The following is a 15511-nucleotide window of genomic DNA, read 5'->3' as shown; positions in this document are numbered from 1 at the left end:
ACTGTGATCCACATTTTCCAAATCAGACAGTATGAGTTATGCCATGCTGAGACAGACTCTCCTTCCTCTCCAGCTGTCCACCCCCAGAGAGGGGAAGCTTCGTGACCTCAAGGAGGAAGGGAGGGAAGGGGAAGAGGGGAGGGCTTCTCCACTGAAGAAGTAAAACACCAGTTACTGACCTGGGGCCTACCTGAAATTTCCTAAGGAGTTCCAAGAAAAGTCTAAAGGGCAATTTTTAATATCTCAACTGATAAACACTTTTTGAGGGCTACAATTTTTATGTACCTTATCTCACTTACAATATGGAGATAATTTTACCCACTCTGGAAATGGAACTGAGGCTCAGGAAGTTTGAGCATTTTACCGACAGTCCCAGCTAGTCAGTAGAACCAAGGAGTTTGAACCCCATGTTTTTACCCTCTGCTCCCTTTTATTTATTAGCAACAGTTTGATTTCATGCAGGAGCTTTTAAACCAATTTCAGTTGAGATTGTTAAAGACAACCACACTGGAAAGGCAAAGAGGAGGAGGTCAGAAAGCTAGAGCAATAAATATGAAAATGTCACCCTTAGTGTAAAACCCAACTAACCTCAGCATGTGAGTAACTGGTAACAACAGTGGTCTCTTTGGCCAGGTCAGAACTACTTGTGGGACTTGAATTCCATGCGATGGTGAAACAAAGGCAGTGTTCACCGTGCTGGGACCTCTCTGCTCCAGCTTGAGGGACCTTCCCCACCGTCCCTGCTGTGCAGGGAGCGGCCTGTGGACAGCACCCCTCGAGTTTGCCGTACACAGGGCCACTCACTGACACACTGATGACCCCTAGTTTCCAAACCAAATACAGTTTAGGGTGCAAGCAGGGAAAAGTGCAGAAAAAATCAGCCGTTTTCTTCAGAAAGAGCACTCACCCAGGAACACAGAGCTTTTACTGCCCAACCTCTGCCGTAATCTCAAGCGAGTGCCTGAGACAGCTGCCACCAGAGCCCGACTCCATGCCCCACGCGTGGAGCTCCAGGCCCCGCTCTGCTTCAACCCCTAATCCTCCTGCCCAACCCCGCACCTCCAGGTGGTGCCCCTGGCCTTGGAAATGAGTTAAAATGGAGTGTCCTGGCTCAGGGTCACTCCATGTACTGTCCTCCCTAATCACCGTCACATACCCACTCCCTTCTTCACTGGGGGCACGGTCACCTAGAATTTATAATCTCAGAGCCTGGAGGAGTTTCAGAGGCTTTTACATTTTACATATATTTTGAATGTACGGGTGAGCAAAGTAGGAGCCAGTGAGGCTAGGTGACTTGCTCGGGGTCACACTATTAGCGTCCTCTTCTTTCTATTAAGGGCAGTGTGAATTACTGATTACCTTTGAAACTTCCTGTGATGGCAGTAGAAATGTGCTTTTTAAGAGAGTTACTGAAACATGGAATTGATTTTTCTCATAGAAAAAGTGCCATTGCCACCATTTCCTTTTACTTTCTAAGCCACACTTATCAAGACCATTTCGTATTTGCTAGTTTACAGGTAAATAATTTCTCTCATCATTTTACTTCTTATTATTAAAATGTTCGTTGGATGCCAATATTCTGGAAGATGCTGTGGTTGTACCAAGTCAGGCACAAATTATATTGACACAACCAACTCCCAAGTCCAAGGGCACCAGATGAACTATTTGCTGCAGCTGGACATGCAGACAGTGTGGAGCAGCCCAACGGGGTCCATAAAACAAGCAACATCCATTCATCTGTGTGTGCAGACATTGGGTCCCACCAGATTCACTTGCTGAGACTGACACACAGCAACCTGTGCGTGACGACAAAGACGAGCAGAACACCTCAAGCAGCGATGGTGATGTGCTTTTCCTGAGTGGCATGAAGCTTGCCCTCAGAGCCTTCAGGGATCAGGCAGTAAGGTCAGCGGGGTGAGAAAGGCTTCCTCACACCACAGAAAGTGGCAGGCCTGTTTCCAGCTGCAGAGGACCAGCCCTCTGCCTCGGGCAGCCGCTGCACGCCCCAGAGTGCTGGCCATGTGTAATGTCAGCTAGCAAAGCCTGGTCTCTGTTTTTTTGTGTGTGTTTTTTTTAAGAAGCCAGAAATTTGGAGTTGCATGTTAAATCTCCTTTCTCCCCCCTACATGTTAGTAACTAATTCAGGTTTTTTTTGTTCTCTGGGAGCCAGCTTTGGCTAAGTCTTACCAGTTGTGTGAATCTAAGTAAAATTTTCCAGAGCAGGACTTGGGGGACTGCTTGGGCAGAGAACAGAACTAGTGTTGGGATCAGTGTGAGTGGTACTGTGCTTGGGAAGCCAGTCCTAGTGGCTCTTGTAAAATTAACCTGATGAATCAGAAGTGTAAGATATGTGGCGATGTGACCTTATTCTCTGACATAATAATCATTTCCAGTCCTGGTGACAGTCCCTTTGCTTTGCTCTCACGATGACCTGCTGCTATATGACAACGGTGTGAGGGGGTGGAGTGGAAGCTCCAGTGATTGAGAATGTTTGATGTTTTAAAGGCAATGATCAACACATGCAGTCACAGGATCTTCAAACAGACCCCTTTTAGCCCCCTTCGTTTGGTCCTCAGTCTGGACTACCTGAGGGTAGTTTCCTAGCCAGTCAGCACCCTGCAAGGTCCCACTCGCTCACGGCAGTCGACAGACTCAACACCGTTTGTGCATCACGGTTCTGTCATTCGGTTTGGTCTGAACAATCACAGCACGAGGAATTTTTGTCTGGGCTCCGAGTGTGTAGAAAGTCAACACAACTCCTGCCCATCTGACTCAGAGTAAAGTTGTGTAATTATTTTTAGATGAACCCAAATAGATCTGATAAATTCACCAACAGATGCCTATTACAATTAAGAACTTTCTTAAGGTCTTACACTAATTTTGTGGGTTGGGAAAGAGTAGGATTATAACTGTATAGTAATGGTGTATTTTACAAAGGGCATTTCTCTTCAGGCTAAGAACAGTGGAAGGTTGAGACAATTAGATGGACAATTCAGGCATGATAAGCTTACTTCTGAAGTAAATTCTGTTGTTTCGAATCCTCATATTGACCGTCTTCCCATTACCTACCTTCTGGGGAGCTGCTATACCCTGTGTAAGCACAGCCACAGAGAGGGAAACCAACAGATGTCTGCAGATGCTTAAAAACACTTTCAGGTAGCACTTTTAAAGTTTCAGAGATTACTTAAATAACCTTTTTAATTGCAGCAGCCCAGCCAGCTCAAGGTTTTGAAACTCAGGGGAGAGTTCTTGTCCATTTCTGTTCTCCTGACTGGTGCAAGTCTGCACGGCTGTGGTCTTAGTGGGGAGACCCAGCCCATGCTCTGCAGGATGGAAAGTGACAGCACGACTGAACCCGGTTCTCTCCACAAAGTATTCACTTCAACAAGAAAATATATTGTCTATGTATTTACAATGGTTAGAGCCCAAAGTTGTGTGGGAAGGGAATAATGTATCAAAAGCCCAGCTGAAGAAAACTGTCACATGTACATGTGGACTGGCCAAGTTTAACCGCTACGGCCAGAACACTCACCCATGTGATGTACATGTTAACAACCAGATGGTATGATAATAGAAAGACACATAAAATAGCTATTTTTCCTGGCTAGAACCCTACTGTAAACCTGGAGATATTTAAATAACCCATCTCAGCCATGATCTTGGCTGTGTGTAAGGATTAAGAGAAGCCACTGAATTGCATAATAGATTTCTTCTGCATGCAGTGTGCTCTTCCTGCCAGCTTCTGGGGTTCAGAATGTTGCATCTGACCTATGCAATCTTAAGATGGAAAAAAGATACACTTGGGAAATATAATAAAATAGCAGGACTCTGTCTTACTAGCATGTAGAACATTTGTGCAAAAATGAATGTAATTGTGGAAGGATAGAGATTCATTTGACATGTCAAGAACAATAATCTATAAAAGTATCCACACATTTCCAAGGCTTTCTAAAGAAATGAGAATCAGCCCTCTGAATCTCCATTATCCTTCCACTATGTGCTACCAACTCTCTAAGGTAATATGCTCTGTGTAATCCTATAATACTGCTCTTGAGCCCTTGGTAAATGTTGCCACTTCCTTTCTCCATATACTTTCTCATCCAAAATGTAACAGCTTACTAGTGTCTGCTGTATGTTTTACTTAACTCTTATTATTGATTTCGCCTTTTTAATGTTTTACTGAACAGGAACCATGAGAAGCAAATAAGGGCACCTCAGAGATTCTTCACTCTGGGATCAGATTCCCCAGAATAGGAAGAACCAAAATGAATGAATGAATGAATGAATAAAGGGTTGCTTTTGACCTGTCTATAAATACATGATTATGTCTCCTGGTACTGGGTCACCCTTTTACCAGTAGCCATTTACTGGTAACGAGTAATCATTTAAATGATTACTGGTAACCAGTAATTATTTACATGAATGAGTAATCATTTGAAGTTTAATTTTAATCTACACATCAGAGCTAAAAATACGAAATTACGCTATTCATTCAGCCTCTCTCTCCCTCTCTAATTTTCAAGATACAGCAAATTAATTAATGTGCTGCACTTTTCAACTAAAAAAATGATGAAGGCCCATCTATGTCTGTAAAATTATAAGTTGCAATGCAACATGCTGGACTTGTTAATGCTTCTATTTTTTTTGGCATGAAAAGGAGAGACATAGGTATCTTATATTAAATGGCATTCTAAAAAGCATAAGTTAGCAGTTTGTTACTAAGTTTGACTTTTCTACGCACAAATCTTAAATGATTGATGGACCTATGTAGAAAAGCTTTGTTCAGAAAAGATCACCTTTGGCAGTCTACTTTTAAGACTTTACTACTCTGGAGAGATGAAAAGATATCCTCACTTCACATTAATTTCCCCAACAGATCAACACTTATTTGAAATATGCCTCAGACTTATGCAGTATTTGCTGTCTTAATAGTCTTTTTTCACTGTATCCAGCTGCTCTAGATGGAATGGCTTCTACTTCTAAGATTTAGGAGAATTTTTCTGCACATAAAGAGCATCTTTAGGAAAATACAGATGGGTAGAACAGTATATCTGGCATTTTTATTCACTACTATTTCATTGCAAGGTAGTATATGAGACTAAAATATACAGAAATATGCTTTTTTAAAATCAACAATACCATTTCAGGATGTGGCTTCAGATTCTCCCTATAGTATTCTTCAGAATCTGAAAAGAGCCATTTACTTTTTTTTAATCACAGATTATATAGTCTTATGTGTGCCTAAGGTCGCTCTAGGATTACATAAACCAGGGGTGAAAATCTCAACTAAAGGGGTCAAACAGATAATAGAAACAAGTGAACGAGACCAGTTATAGGGGGTGAGTCTGCCTGTGTTGGGGGTAGGGGTGCAGTGCCTGAGACGAAGTATCATTTAAGTCAATATGAAAGGTATTTTGATTTTTATATAAGAAGGTTAGAAATCTCCTAATTTTCTAAAATTGGCAATTAGAAATTTTTGAAAGACCCTAGGCTGGCCAAACAAAACACGTCTGAGGGATGTCATATTGCTGTAAACCTGCTGAGAAGGAAAATGTATTCACCTTTAAAAAATGTTTCCTCAGTTGTCCACATTTTGGGGAATGCAGTTTCATAACTGTGACATAGCCACCTATAATGGCCTATTTCTTATAGGCTCAGGACAAAGGAACTAAGGTTCCATCCACATCACATGTTTGGGAGAAACTTTGCAAAGGGACTCAGATGCATGCGGAAGGAGGGTGCCCTGGGCAGTGAATGGATGGATACAGTTTCCTTATGTAAAACACAATAATAGGTGCATTCGCACCGGACACGATATGAAGCAGAGACCTCTTTTCTCTTAAATTTATCTTCAAGACCATTTCATTTTATGGAGTTGAACAAAGCTGACTTGCAAAAAAAGGAAAAAAAATCTTTCTTTGCTCTTTGGCAGGGTGAAGTAGAGAAATAAAGTCTCCCCGCTGAACTACTATGAGGTCAGAAGCCTTGCTGCTATATTTCACACTGCTACACTGTGCTGGGGCTGGTTTCCCAGAAGATTCTGAGCCAATCAGTATTTCGCATGGCAACTGTAAGTACCCACAATCCCATTCTCTCCCTTTGGGGACACTGTAGCCTGCATCAACCAGGAAAACATAAAAATTAGAACGCTAATAAAATAGCAGACTTATTAGTCACTTTTAGCTTGGGTAGGTGGCAGAGTTCATTCAAGTCCAGTCACATCGGTGAGATGCCTGTGCTGTCACTCCATTCAGTGTTGCTGTGGGGCAAATGCGGGAGCATTGGCAGTGTCCCTGGGTACCTTTACGAAGCCTCAGTGACTACATGGGGGCCATGATCGTGCCTGCAAACCACCTGTGGGAGACTGCCACTCTCACCTGGGTATTGCCAGTACTGCACATTTTTGTATGTGACTAATATATGAATGTTGTGATAAGAACAGAAAAATAGTAAGACTGCTTTGGAGTACTTGAGAGATAAAAATTACTTTGTTTAGATGTGGAAGTTATATCATTGCTAAATTTAAGTAGAGTGAATTTTAATTCAAAGGGCCTATTTTAACTATATAACTTTCCCTTGGTTTGCTTCATTGTCAAGGGCAAAGGGCAACATGATTAAGAATTCAGTTGACTCCTCAAATGAAGAAAGCTTTACCTGTGTGTTGGATGGAATGACCAATTTACTGCTTCTTTTACTTCCCTCCAAACACAAAATATTTTATCAAGTAAAGGTGAAAGAGAACATTTTCCCCAAATATTTATTTTCCCAGTAACTACCCCAAAACACCAAATGAACCGTACAAAAGATGTTTAACATTAATATGGAATAGTAACAAGATCCATTAATGCCTAGCTTTCTGCTGGATGGTCTGGGTTGAAAGAGATAATTTTACATGAAGGTGAGGTGGCAAGACTGATTCATAAAAAAACTAGAGAACAAAAGTCAGAGCATGATTCAGGCCAAATTATTTAGTTCAAGATCATCATTCTTGCCCTGGCTGGTGTGGCTCAGTGGATTGAGCACTGGCCTGAGAAAGGGTCACTGGTTCGAATCCCAGTCAGGCCACATGCCTGGGTTATGGTCCAGGTCCCCAGTAAGGGGCACATGAGAGGCAATCACACATTCATGTTTCTCTCCCTCCCTTTCTCCCCCACTTCCCCTCTGTCTAAAAAATCAATAAAATCTTTTTTAAAAAGGTCATCATTCTTAAAGCAGCAGAGTCCACCTAATTCAAGGTACCGATTTGATAAGCATTTATCTATCTCCATCTGAGACAGTTATACAGAAGAGACCCCAGCCTAAATGTGCTGCTGAAAAGCAAACTATGGAGTCATGATATTTTTCAGCAAGCTCCTTGATGAATGGGTAAATGAAATTTCAGAGCGGTGGAGGGAAAAGCATGAGATAATCCCACACTAAGCTTAATTGTGAGTAAAATATACTGTGGCTCTTGAGTAAGATACCCACTGAAAGTCATGCTCAGATACTAAAAGGGTTTAAAGTGAGGGGTCTGAGCAGAAATCTGAATGGTTTTCTAGTCATTTATGCCCCTCCCCCACCCTCAGAAAAACAAGTGCCTTTTAAATGTGATTCATCTTTCTTTCCTCCTTAGTTTCTTTAAGGAATGCCCATGTTCCAGAGTTTGTAGGTTTAAGGCAGAGAGATTTTTGAGATGTAGGTATTTCTACAATTCAGATATTACTACAAATTGCCCACTCTTGACCAAAGAAAGTGGAGGAATATGCTCGCTCATTGACTCTGCAAGTCAGGGAATTTCCAGATCACCCGACTGGCTACACTCAGTTTGACCCTGTCCTGTCAAAGCTCCCATTTCTGTGAGATTAGCCAATTGCTTAACTCAAGAGTGAACTTCCCACAGTTCCTAGAATGCCAACCAACCTAGCAGGGCTGCCTTCAATGGTAGATTATTCCAACTGGACGCCTGTGGAGACTGTATTTTTCTTCTGGCTCCTGGTTGAGGGCTCTCGCCTCCAGACCACATTGCCGCTGTAGTGATTGATGGGAAGGCTGCTTTGAAATAGTTTTGTCCCGAGACAAGATCTTTGGCAGACTGCCTCTCAGGCTTAGCACTCTAAAGAAGATGAAAAGAGAACTGGAAAAAAAGAGCACCTTCATGTAAAGGGTTCACTTGCAAGTTTAAGCCCCAGGAAAAGGGACAAGTCAGAAATTGTGACACTTAGAAATATAAGTCCAGGCTTATTATCATCTGGAAATGAAACTGTAACTTGATCATCCTTTAAGAGCACCCTTCTGTCTCAGTTTTTCCTAAAATAACAGCCTCATTGAAGGTGGGAAATGGTGTCTTGATCTGACTTAAATATGGTTTTGTTTTGTGGACGGCCCCCCTTCTCTCCCTGCCCTGTCAATTCTTGGCTTGATTTCCTTTTCCCTTTCTTGCCCCATCTCCTCTTTTCACAGATACAAAACAGTATCCGGTGTTTGTGGGCCACAAGCCAGGACGGAACACCACACAGAGGCACAGACTGGACATCCAGATGATTATGATCATGAATAGAACCCTCTACATTGCTGCTAGGTGAGTGGCCTTGTCCTCAACTCTGCCTTCCAGAAGCACCTGAAGGTCCTAAGATATAAATGTACCCGCTGTGCATCATTTTAAAGATCATAATACACCCAAACAAAGCATTATTTAATTTAAAAGCTACTTTAGTTTGTCAAGCAATCATTCTTTCAAGATTTTCTGTCTGTTTAACTTTCCATGGATTTAGATAGAAATAATTGCCTATTTTGGAGTTTAGATTCAAGTAATCCACTGTATTTCTTGAACAGATATGCAAATATTTACTCAAGCACTCAGTAGAGTGCCTTTCTCCTTGTTACTTGTTGGTTAAATTAAGTTAAATGAGTAAACATGATTATATAGTGTGTGTAGGTGTATGTATATTAAACCTGTTTGTATTTTTGCAGTGAATATGTGGTATATATCATTACTCTAACAGAATGGCAGTAGCACCCGAAGTGTCTTGATTTGGATCTAGTAAGAAAATATTCATCCACTGGGGAAATGTCACTTAAACACAGCCATGTCTTAAGGCTGAGTGGCATGATTAGAATACTGCCCAAACAGGCATTACGTGCATTTAGCCTTTTGTTTTAATTCTACTCTTAAATTACCTGGAACACAACTTCTGTGGCAATAGATTCCTCTGACAAATGAGAGGTTGCCATAGATTATCTTAATGAAGTCTCTTGGGATTCTAACAATGTGTGATCCCCCATTTTGTGGGTGTGTAGCTCATTCAAAATAATTCTAAATGAACAGCAACAAGGACACCACCTGTGGGATTCCACTGTGGTCTTACTAAGTGTAGACTGATTAATCATTTCACACTGGGAAAAAGAAATAGAGATTGAGTTTGTGGTGTTTGTCTGGCTGTGAGTGTAGGCAAAGAACAGGTAAGTAACAACAGCAGTCGATTCTTTTAAAGCACATAGATTTTCTGAAATTACAAGCTGTGCAACATAAAGCGAGATTAAAATACCCTGTAAGTAACCCACACAGGGATTGATGCCAAAATGTTTTGTTTTTTATTTTAGTTCACAAAAATTTACATAGTACATACTGGATGTATGTGCCATGTTAATTAATTGGATCCTGGGGATAAACCCTATGAGAAAGAGGTATTATTACCCCATGTCTTGTGGGAGGAAAGCAAAGTTCAAAGAGGTAACATGACTTGGTCAAAATGACAGAGCAGTATTTGGATCAGAATGGTCTTGCTTTAGAGTCTGGGGCATTACTCCCTGTACTCTGCAGCCTACTGAGCAGTAGAGATGGTGATATTTGTCCTGGGAATAACCTTCTGATAGTTGTTGCCCAAGCACAGCTATTAGTCATTGATTGCATTCAGTAGAAAGCATTTCAGTGAGGTCCTCAGTAGCCACCTTTGTAGCAGAATATTAGCTCTTTCTTAAATATCATTTTTTGTTTCCCAAATACAGTACGGCTGGAAGAGTACATTTGTACCCAATTATCAAAAGGCTGGTGAAAACAAATGATTAAACATTGGATCTGTGAGAAATAGGTTCACTAAAGAATCTTCAATGAATTGTTCACTCTGCAGTGGAGTCTCTGATGGGGTACAACGGACTGCCCGCATACCTGATGATTTATTTTAATGAGGCTGTGGACGGCAGGGCCAGGGTGGCACCTGAGTTAGGAGCAAGGTGCTATACAAACTTAGTAGTGACTATTATTCCAGCTTGTTAAAACCACATTTTATTCTAATCCCTGACCCCAAGAAAAAGAGAAAGAAGAAATGGAAGGACAGAAAGGAGAAATAGATTCAATTTTCTTTAAAAAAATTGAATTTATTTTTAGGGGAAGGGAGGGAGAAACTGAGGGAGAGAAACATGAATGTGTGGTTGCTTCTTGCATACCCCCTACCGGGGACCTGGTCTGCAACCCAGGCACGTGCCCTGACTCGGAACCGGGGACCCTTTGGTTCTGAGGCCTGCATTCAATCCACTGAGCCACACCAGCCGGGGCCACATTCAATTTTTTAAAACTATAAAATAGACTTGCCTTTCATTACAGGTAAAATTTGTAATACCCTAGTATTGACAAGCTGCTTTCTGTTCTATACTCAGCCACTTCCCTTCAATACACACCCTTGGAACTATTCCTTAAGTTCTGTGGCTCCCACATTTAGGCTCTCTCCTCTCACTTTAATTTCACATTTCCCATCATTGTGCTGAGAGATCCAGGTTCCTAGGCAGCAAGTAACACGATTTAAAGTTAAATCCTTCCCCCAGGCGCAAGCCGGGGCAACACAATGCAGTGGTGCTCACTGGAGAGGGGGAGAGGAAGTCCTAGGATTAAGTCAGTTTGTGTTCAAATAACTTAATGCAGCAAGTGCACTGTGTGCATCCTAGGATGCACTCAGCAGTGTGGGAATAACCCCTGACCCTGGTCTGTTTCTGCTTGCTGGGCAGTGTGATATCTTAGATATTGAAAAAGATTGCCATTGTGCAAAAGGAGATTTCATTCACAGATAGTATTATTAAAAGGCTTCCCAGTTATTCTGGACACTTGGTGTCAGCAATCGGAAGCCCCATCCAGAACCCGAGGACTGGATGAGGCTTAATGGCAAGAACCCCTTTCAATTCTGCTTTATTATTATCCATTTTGTAAATACTTTTTCCCCCTTTAATCTCTAAACTGCTAATTAACATAAACAGGCCATGCCAGAAAAGGGCAATCCAAGAGCTTTCTGAGGAACTGCCAATGCATATTAATCAGCTGTTAATTTACAATTCATATATTCCACTCCTACTTAAAGTTTTGAGGGGAGGCAGGACAAGGAAAACCTAGAGTCCTCTCAAACCTAATACCAAAGTAACAGGCAATTCCATTCCAAGAATGAGCCTGACCCACAGCATAAAGTCAAACTAGTAATGAAGGAATGCAATGGAACTGCCTTGAAATTAAAGGGCAGGGCAATTCTGGCACCCTACTAAAGTTTAAAGAACTTCCCAATTCAGCAGTTTACAAAACAGGCTCCCCATTCTCCCCCTCACCACTCTTACTTAATTCATTTTCAGTCTCTCTCTCCCTCTCTCTCTCTCCCTCTCTCCCTCTCTCTCTCTTCCTTCCATAGCAGGAAAGGAAGTTTTCTAAGCCAACTGCTTTGCCCTCTCCTTTTATTTTCACATGAAAGAGCCTGCTTTTATTTTCATTTTTATTTATTGTACCTTCCATAAAAGTAGTAGCAAACAGACTTCAAAAAAAAATGGGGGAAAATTGAAGTAAATCCTGACATATTCCTTTCTTTTCCTTTTCTTTTTTCCCTCCCTTCCCCCACCTTTCTTTTAAGTAATGAGGGGCCTGAAAGTCTGTATGGGATCCTTGAGGTCTTGGTTTAAAGCTGTGGGTAATTTTCCAGCCCCAGGACTTCCTGCATTTTAGAAAAAAGTCAATGTTATTTCAAAGGAAAATGAGCTGTTTTGCTTTCCATCACTAGCCCCCCATCTCCCCAGTTAAATGTAGTTCTTTTCTTTTCTTTCTTCTGAATTCCAGACAAAAACGCCCTTGTACTCAGCTCAAACAGAAGGGGATGTTTAAATATAGGCCCACACCTGAGCTGCTGATTTTGTTTCTTCCCTTCCAAGGGGAGATTGGCAGCAAGTCACAGAGACAACCAAATTCTCAGCAAAACAGGAAGGTGAACAGAAGCAAGAAATGTGAACTGTAGCTCAAGTGCACTTTAGGCCTTAGTTGGCCATCACTGTGTGATGAAAAGAGTGGCTTCTGGATTAATTTTACCTTTCTCATCTTCCATCTCGTCGGCCACGTCACCAAACCAGGGCTGAGAGATGGAGATGAAGGCAAGTTTTTCGTTAGCCACCGTGATGAACAGATGTGGCATGGTGAATACCAAGTGTCTGGCACCTGGATTTGAAGACACTGAAACATGAACCCATCTGTGTTCCGGTTTGGGGGCCAATTTAACTTTCATACTCCTCTCTCCTAAGCTATAATATACAGGTGTTCTGGTTCTGATATGATGAACTACGGGAAAGTTCATAATAGGTGTCCCATGCAGCAAGATGCCACTGTATCAAAAGGGGCTGACTGATCCAGAGGCATCCTACAGGCTGAACTCTTCCATTTTTCTCCCTTGTGGATGTCTTGTTTTGTTTGTCTGTTTGTTTGTTTGTTTAGTAGCATGGCTATGGTTTTATCTGCCTTGAATTATATATATATATATAGATATAGAGATATATCTATATCTATATATATATAGATATATTCATTCAGGATAAAATGAACTGTCTTGATTCTTATATTTGACATTGTTTTTTTCTTTGTTTTTAGGGATCATATTTATACTGTTGATATCGACACATCACACACAGAAGAAATTTATTGTAGTAAAGTAAGTAGTTTTAAAACTATCCTTCTGAATAAGCCAGGCGGAGAAAGACAAATACCATATTATCTCACCTATAGGAGGAGCCTAATGAACAAAAGAAATGAGGAAAATAGAATCAGAAGCGTGGAAACAAAGAACAGACTGATAGCAACCAGAGGGGAGGGGGGAGGTTGGGGAGAAAAGAAGGGGAAGAGTTTAATCAGCCAGAAGGTATGGCTGACCCATGAACATGGACAGTGGGGAGGGGACTAACGGGGCGGGGGGTGGGGTAGGCAACAGGGGAAAATTGGGACAACTATAGTAGAATAAATTTTTTAAAAACAAACATATGTACAGTCAAAGAAATAAAAAATAAAACAATCCTGAAATGAAGGATTTTAGGATAGTTCTTGAAGAAAATTTGTACTTTAAATGCATTGATTGAGCTGGTGTGGCTAATAACAATTTAGAACATTTTGTGAAGTCTTAATTTAGGTTTAAGTTAGGGCTTAACACAATTTCAGACACCATTTTATATATATATCATTTTATTCATCAAATATGTGACCATGTACACCTCAAGTCTTAGGTGCTTTTTACATTCCTTTAATAAAATATTGTCATGTTTGTGCAGGAAAATATCAGTTTTCACATGTAAAAACTGTCCCACAAATGTTTAAATGTTATGTTTCCATGCCTCGCAGTAGTACGTTTGACTTGACCGTTGTGACTCAGGAATTGGATCGTTCTCCATTTCAGGCAGACATAAAATATAACCTAGGCTCCCCTGCTATCTCCACATGCAGTTATTTTAGTTAATAAAATCTGCCATGGAAGTAGATGATCCCTTTAGTCCACGAATATTCGTGGAGTGTAAGCTGAATTAAATCTTTGTCCACCTGAAGTGAATGTCCCCTTTATTTTTTAAGAAAATGACTTCCCTATGTTAAGGGAAAAGCCTGCTTCATGAAAATTGATTTATCAACTGAAAGCAAAGGGCAAAAGCATACATTTTATCAAAATGAGCATAATAGAGAAGTTAATTTGGATATTTTATGAGAAATTTCCACAGTTATTTATTCTTCTTTTCCTTCATCTTTATCTCAAAGAGAAGATCATTTTGTAGTTTAATGAATACACACGAGTTCAAAATTAAATGAACGCTTCCTACTTTAATCTTTTGTTGTTATCGTGAATTAATCAAGGAGAGAGGGCATGGAAAACATTCAGTAAATATGTGTTCAGCCTCTAGTCCCCCCAAGGGAACTCTTACTTCTAAAATCAACTGCAACAGTCTCTGGGTTCTAATTGATTTTTTCTTGATCCCTGCAGAAACTGACATGGAAATCTAGACAGGCTGATGTAGACACGTGCAGAATGAAGGGAAAACATAAGGTAGGCAATTTTCATTTCTCCTGTTGCTGCCACTTTGGGTTAAGGTTTTGACTGTTATCTCCAGCCATAGACCGTGATATGGAATGGATCATGCTAGTCCCTTCCCCCCAGTAATTTCTGTTTCCATCAACGTATTGAAGGCTTTAATTTGCAAAAATAGTTTGCTTTTAATGTGATGAAACACCACAGCAGCTGTTAGGGATGCATCTGAACTACTTAGGGGCACTAGGGATTATGGACATGGCACTGGCTGCCCTGACTCTTCTGAGTGCACTCTCTAGTAGCCCACCTCACAGTCCAAACCCCTCGGGAGACCCTGCAGAAGAGCTCAGAAAAGGCTGCTGCAGGCATACAGGGGTTTGTACCCTTGGTCACAGAATAACATAAAAACACACTTTAGCCCGAAGCTTTGTACGCTAAGAAACCCTACAGCATCTGGCATTAAAATTAGTATGATGGGAGGCTGCCAATTCCAGGCTTGCCTTCCTTTTGTGGCATGAACATGGACTCTCTGCCATGTTTTTATATGCTGTTCTAGAGGTGATTGTTGTCATTGTTAATATCTCTCTGTAAACATCTGGAAGAGCTCGAACTTTTAACAGAGGAGCTCTTCAGCCACCATCCTTTTAACCTGACTATGTCGGCAGATCATAGTTCACGGTGAAGAGCGGGTTTCTATGTTGAATGAACTGAATACAAAAGAGTTTGAATTATTTTTCAGGATGAGTGTCACAACTTTATTAAAGTTATTCTAAAGAAAAACGATGATACTTTGTTTGTCTGTGGAACTAATGCCTTCAACCCTTCCTGCAGAAACTACAAGGTAAGTCTCTTTTCTGTTGGAAGTGCACGTTCTGGAGGTATTTCGTAATGCACTTGACTGTATCTGCAGCCACCTAGGAGGGGTTGCTCAACACCACCTGGGTCCCTCTCACTTGTTTGACATAATGTATTGCTCCACATGAGTGATCCTGAGCAAGCTCCTAAGCTTCCTGTTAGTTCAGGATTGATTGACACATCTTTAAAGAGTGTAGCTAGCCAAGTTAGTTTCTGTAAGACCCTATTCTTTATTGTTCAGAACACCAACATACTTGCCACGTATGCCATGTGGATTTCCTCTCTGTTCCTCTCTCTCTCCCTCCCACTTCTCTGAGCACAAAAACACACTTACATATATTGTGATTCCTATTTTAAAGGGTATCTCAAAAGCTGGCCACTGG

The 15511-nt window shown here is 41.1% G+C and overlaps 1 protein-coding gene across 3 annotated transcripts in view; it reads left to right on the top strand.

The window, feature by feature from the left end:
* SEMA6A (semaphorin 6A) overlaps positions 1 to 15511 on the top strand; it is a 125649-nt gene that overhangs the window by 59723 nt on the left and 50415 nt on the right. For all 3 annotated transcript variants that reach the window (XM_028505272.2, XM_028505264.2, XM_028505255.2), the window contains exons 2-6: positions 5933 to 6070; positions 8440 to 8557; positions 12860 to 12920; positions 14229 to 14291; positions 15013 to 15114. In XM_028505272.2, the coding sequence (XP_028361073.1) occupies positions 5971 to 6070; positions 8440 to 8557; positions 12860 to 12920; positions 14229 to 14291; positions 15013 to 15114 (444 nt within the window). In that variant the 5' untranslated portion in view covers positions 5933 to 5970. The remainder of the gene's footprint in view (positions 1 to 5932; positions 6071 to 8439; positions 8558 to 12859; positions 12921 to 14228; positions 14292 to 15012; positions 15115 to 15511) is intronic.

The sequence above is a fragment of the Phyllostomus discolor genome, chromosome 3, assembly GCF_004126475.2.
Source record: "Phyllostomus discolor isolate MPI-MPIP mPhyDis1 chromosome 3, mPhyDis1.pri.v3, whole genome shotgun sequence".
Classification (NCBI taxonomy): domain Eukaryota; kingdom Metazoa; phylum Chordata; class Mammalia; order Chiroptera; family Phyllostomidae; genus Phyllostomus; species Phyllostomus discolor.
This window is presented reverse-complemented; position numbering and strand designations above follow the sequence as displayed.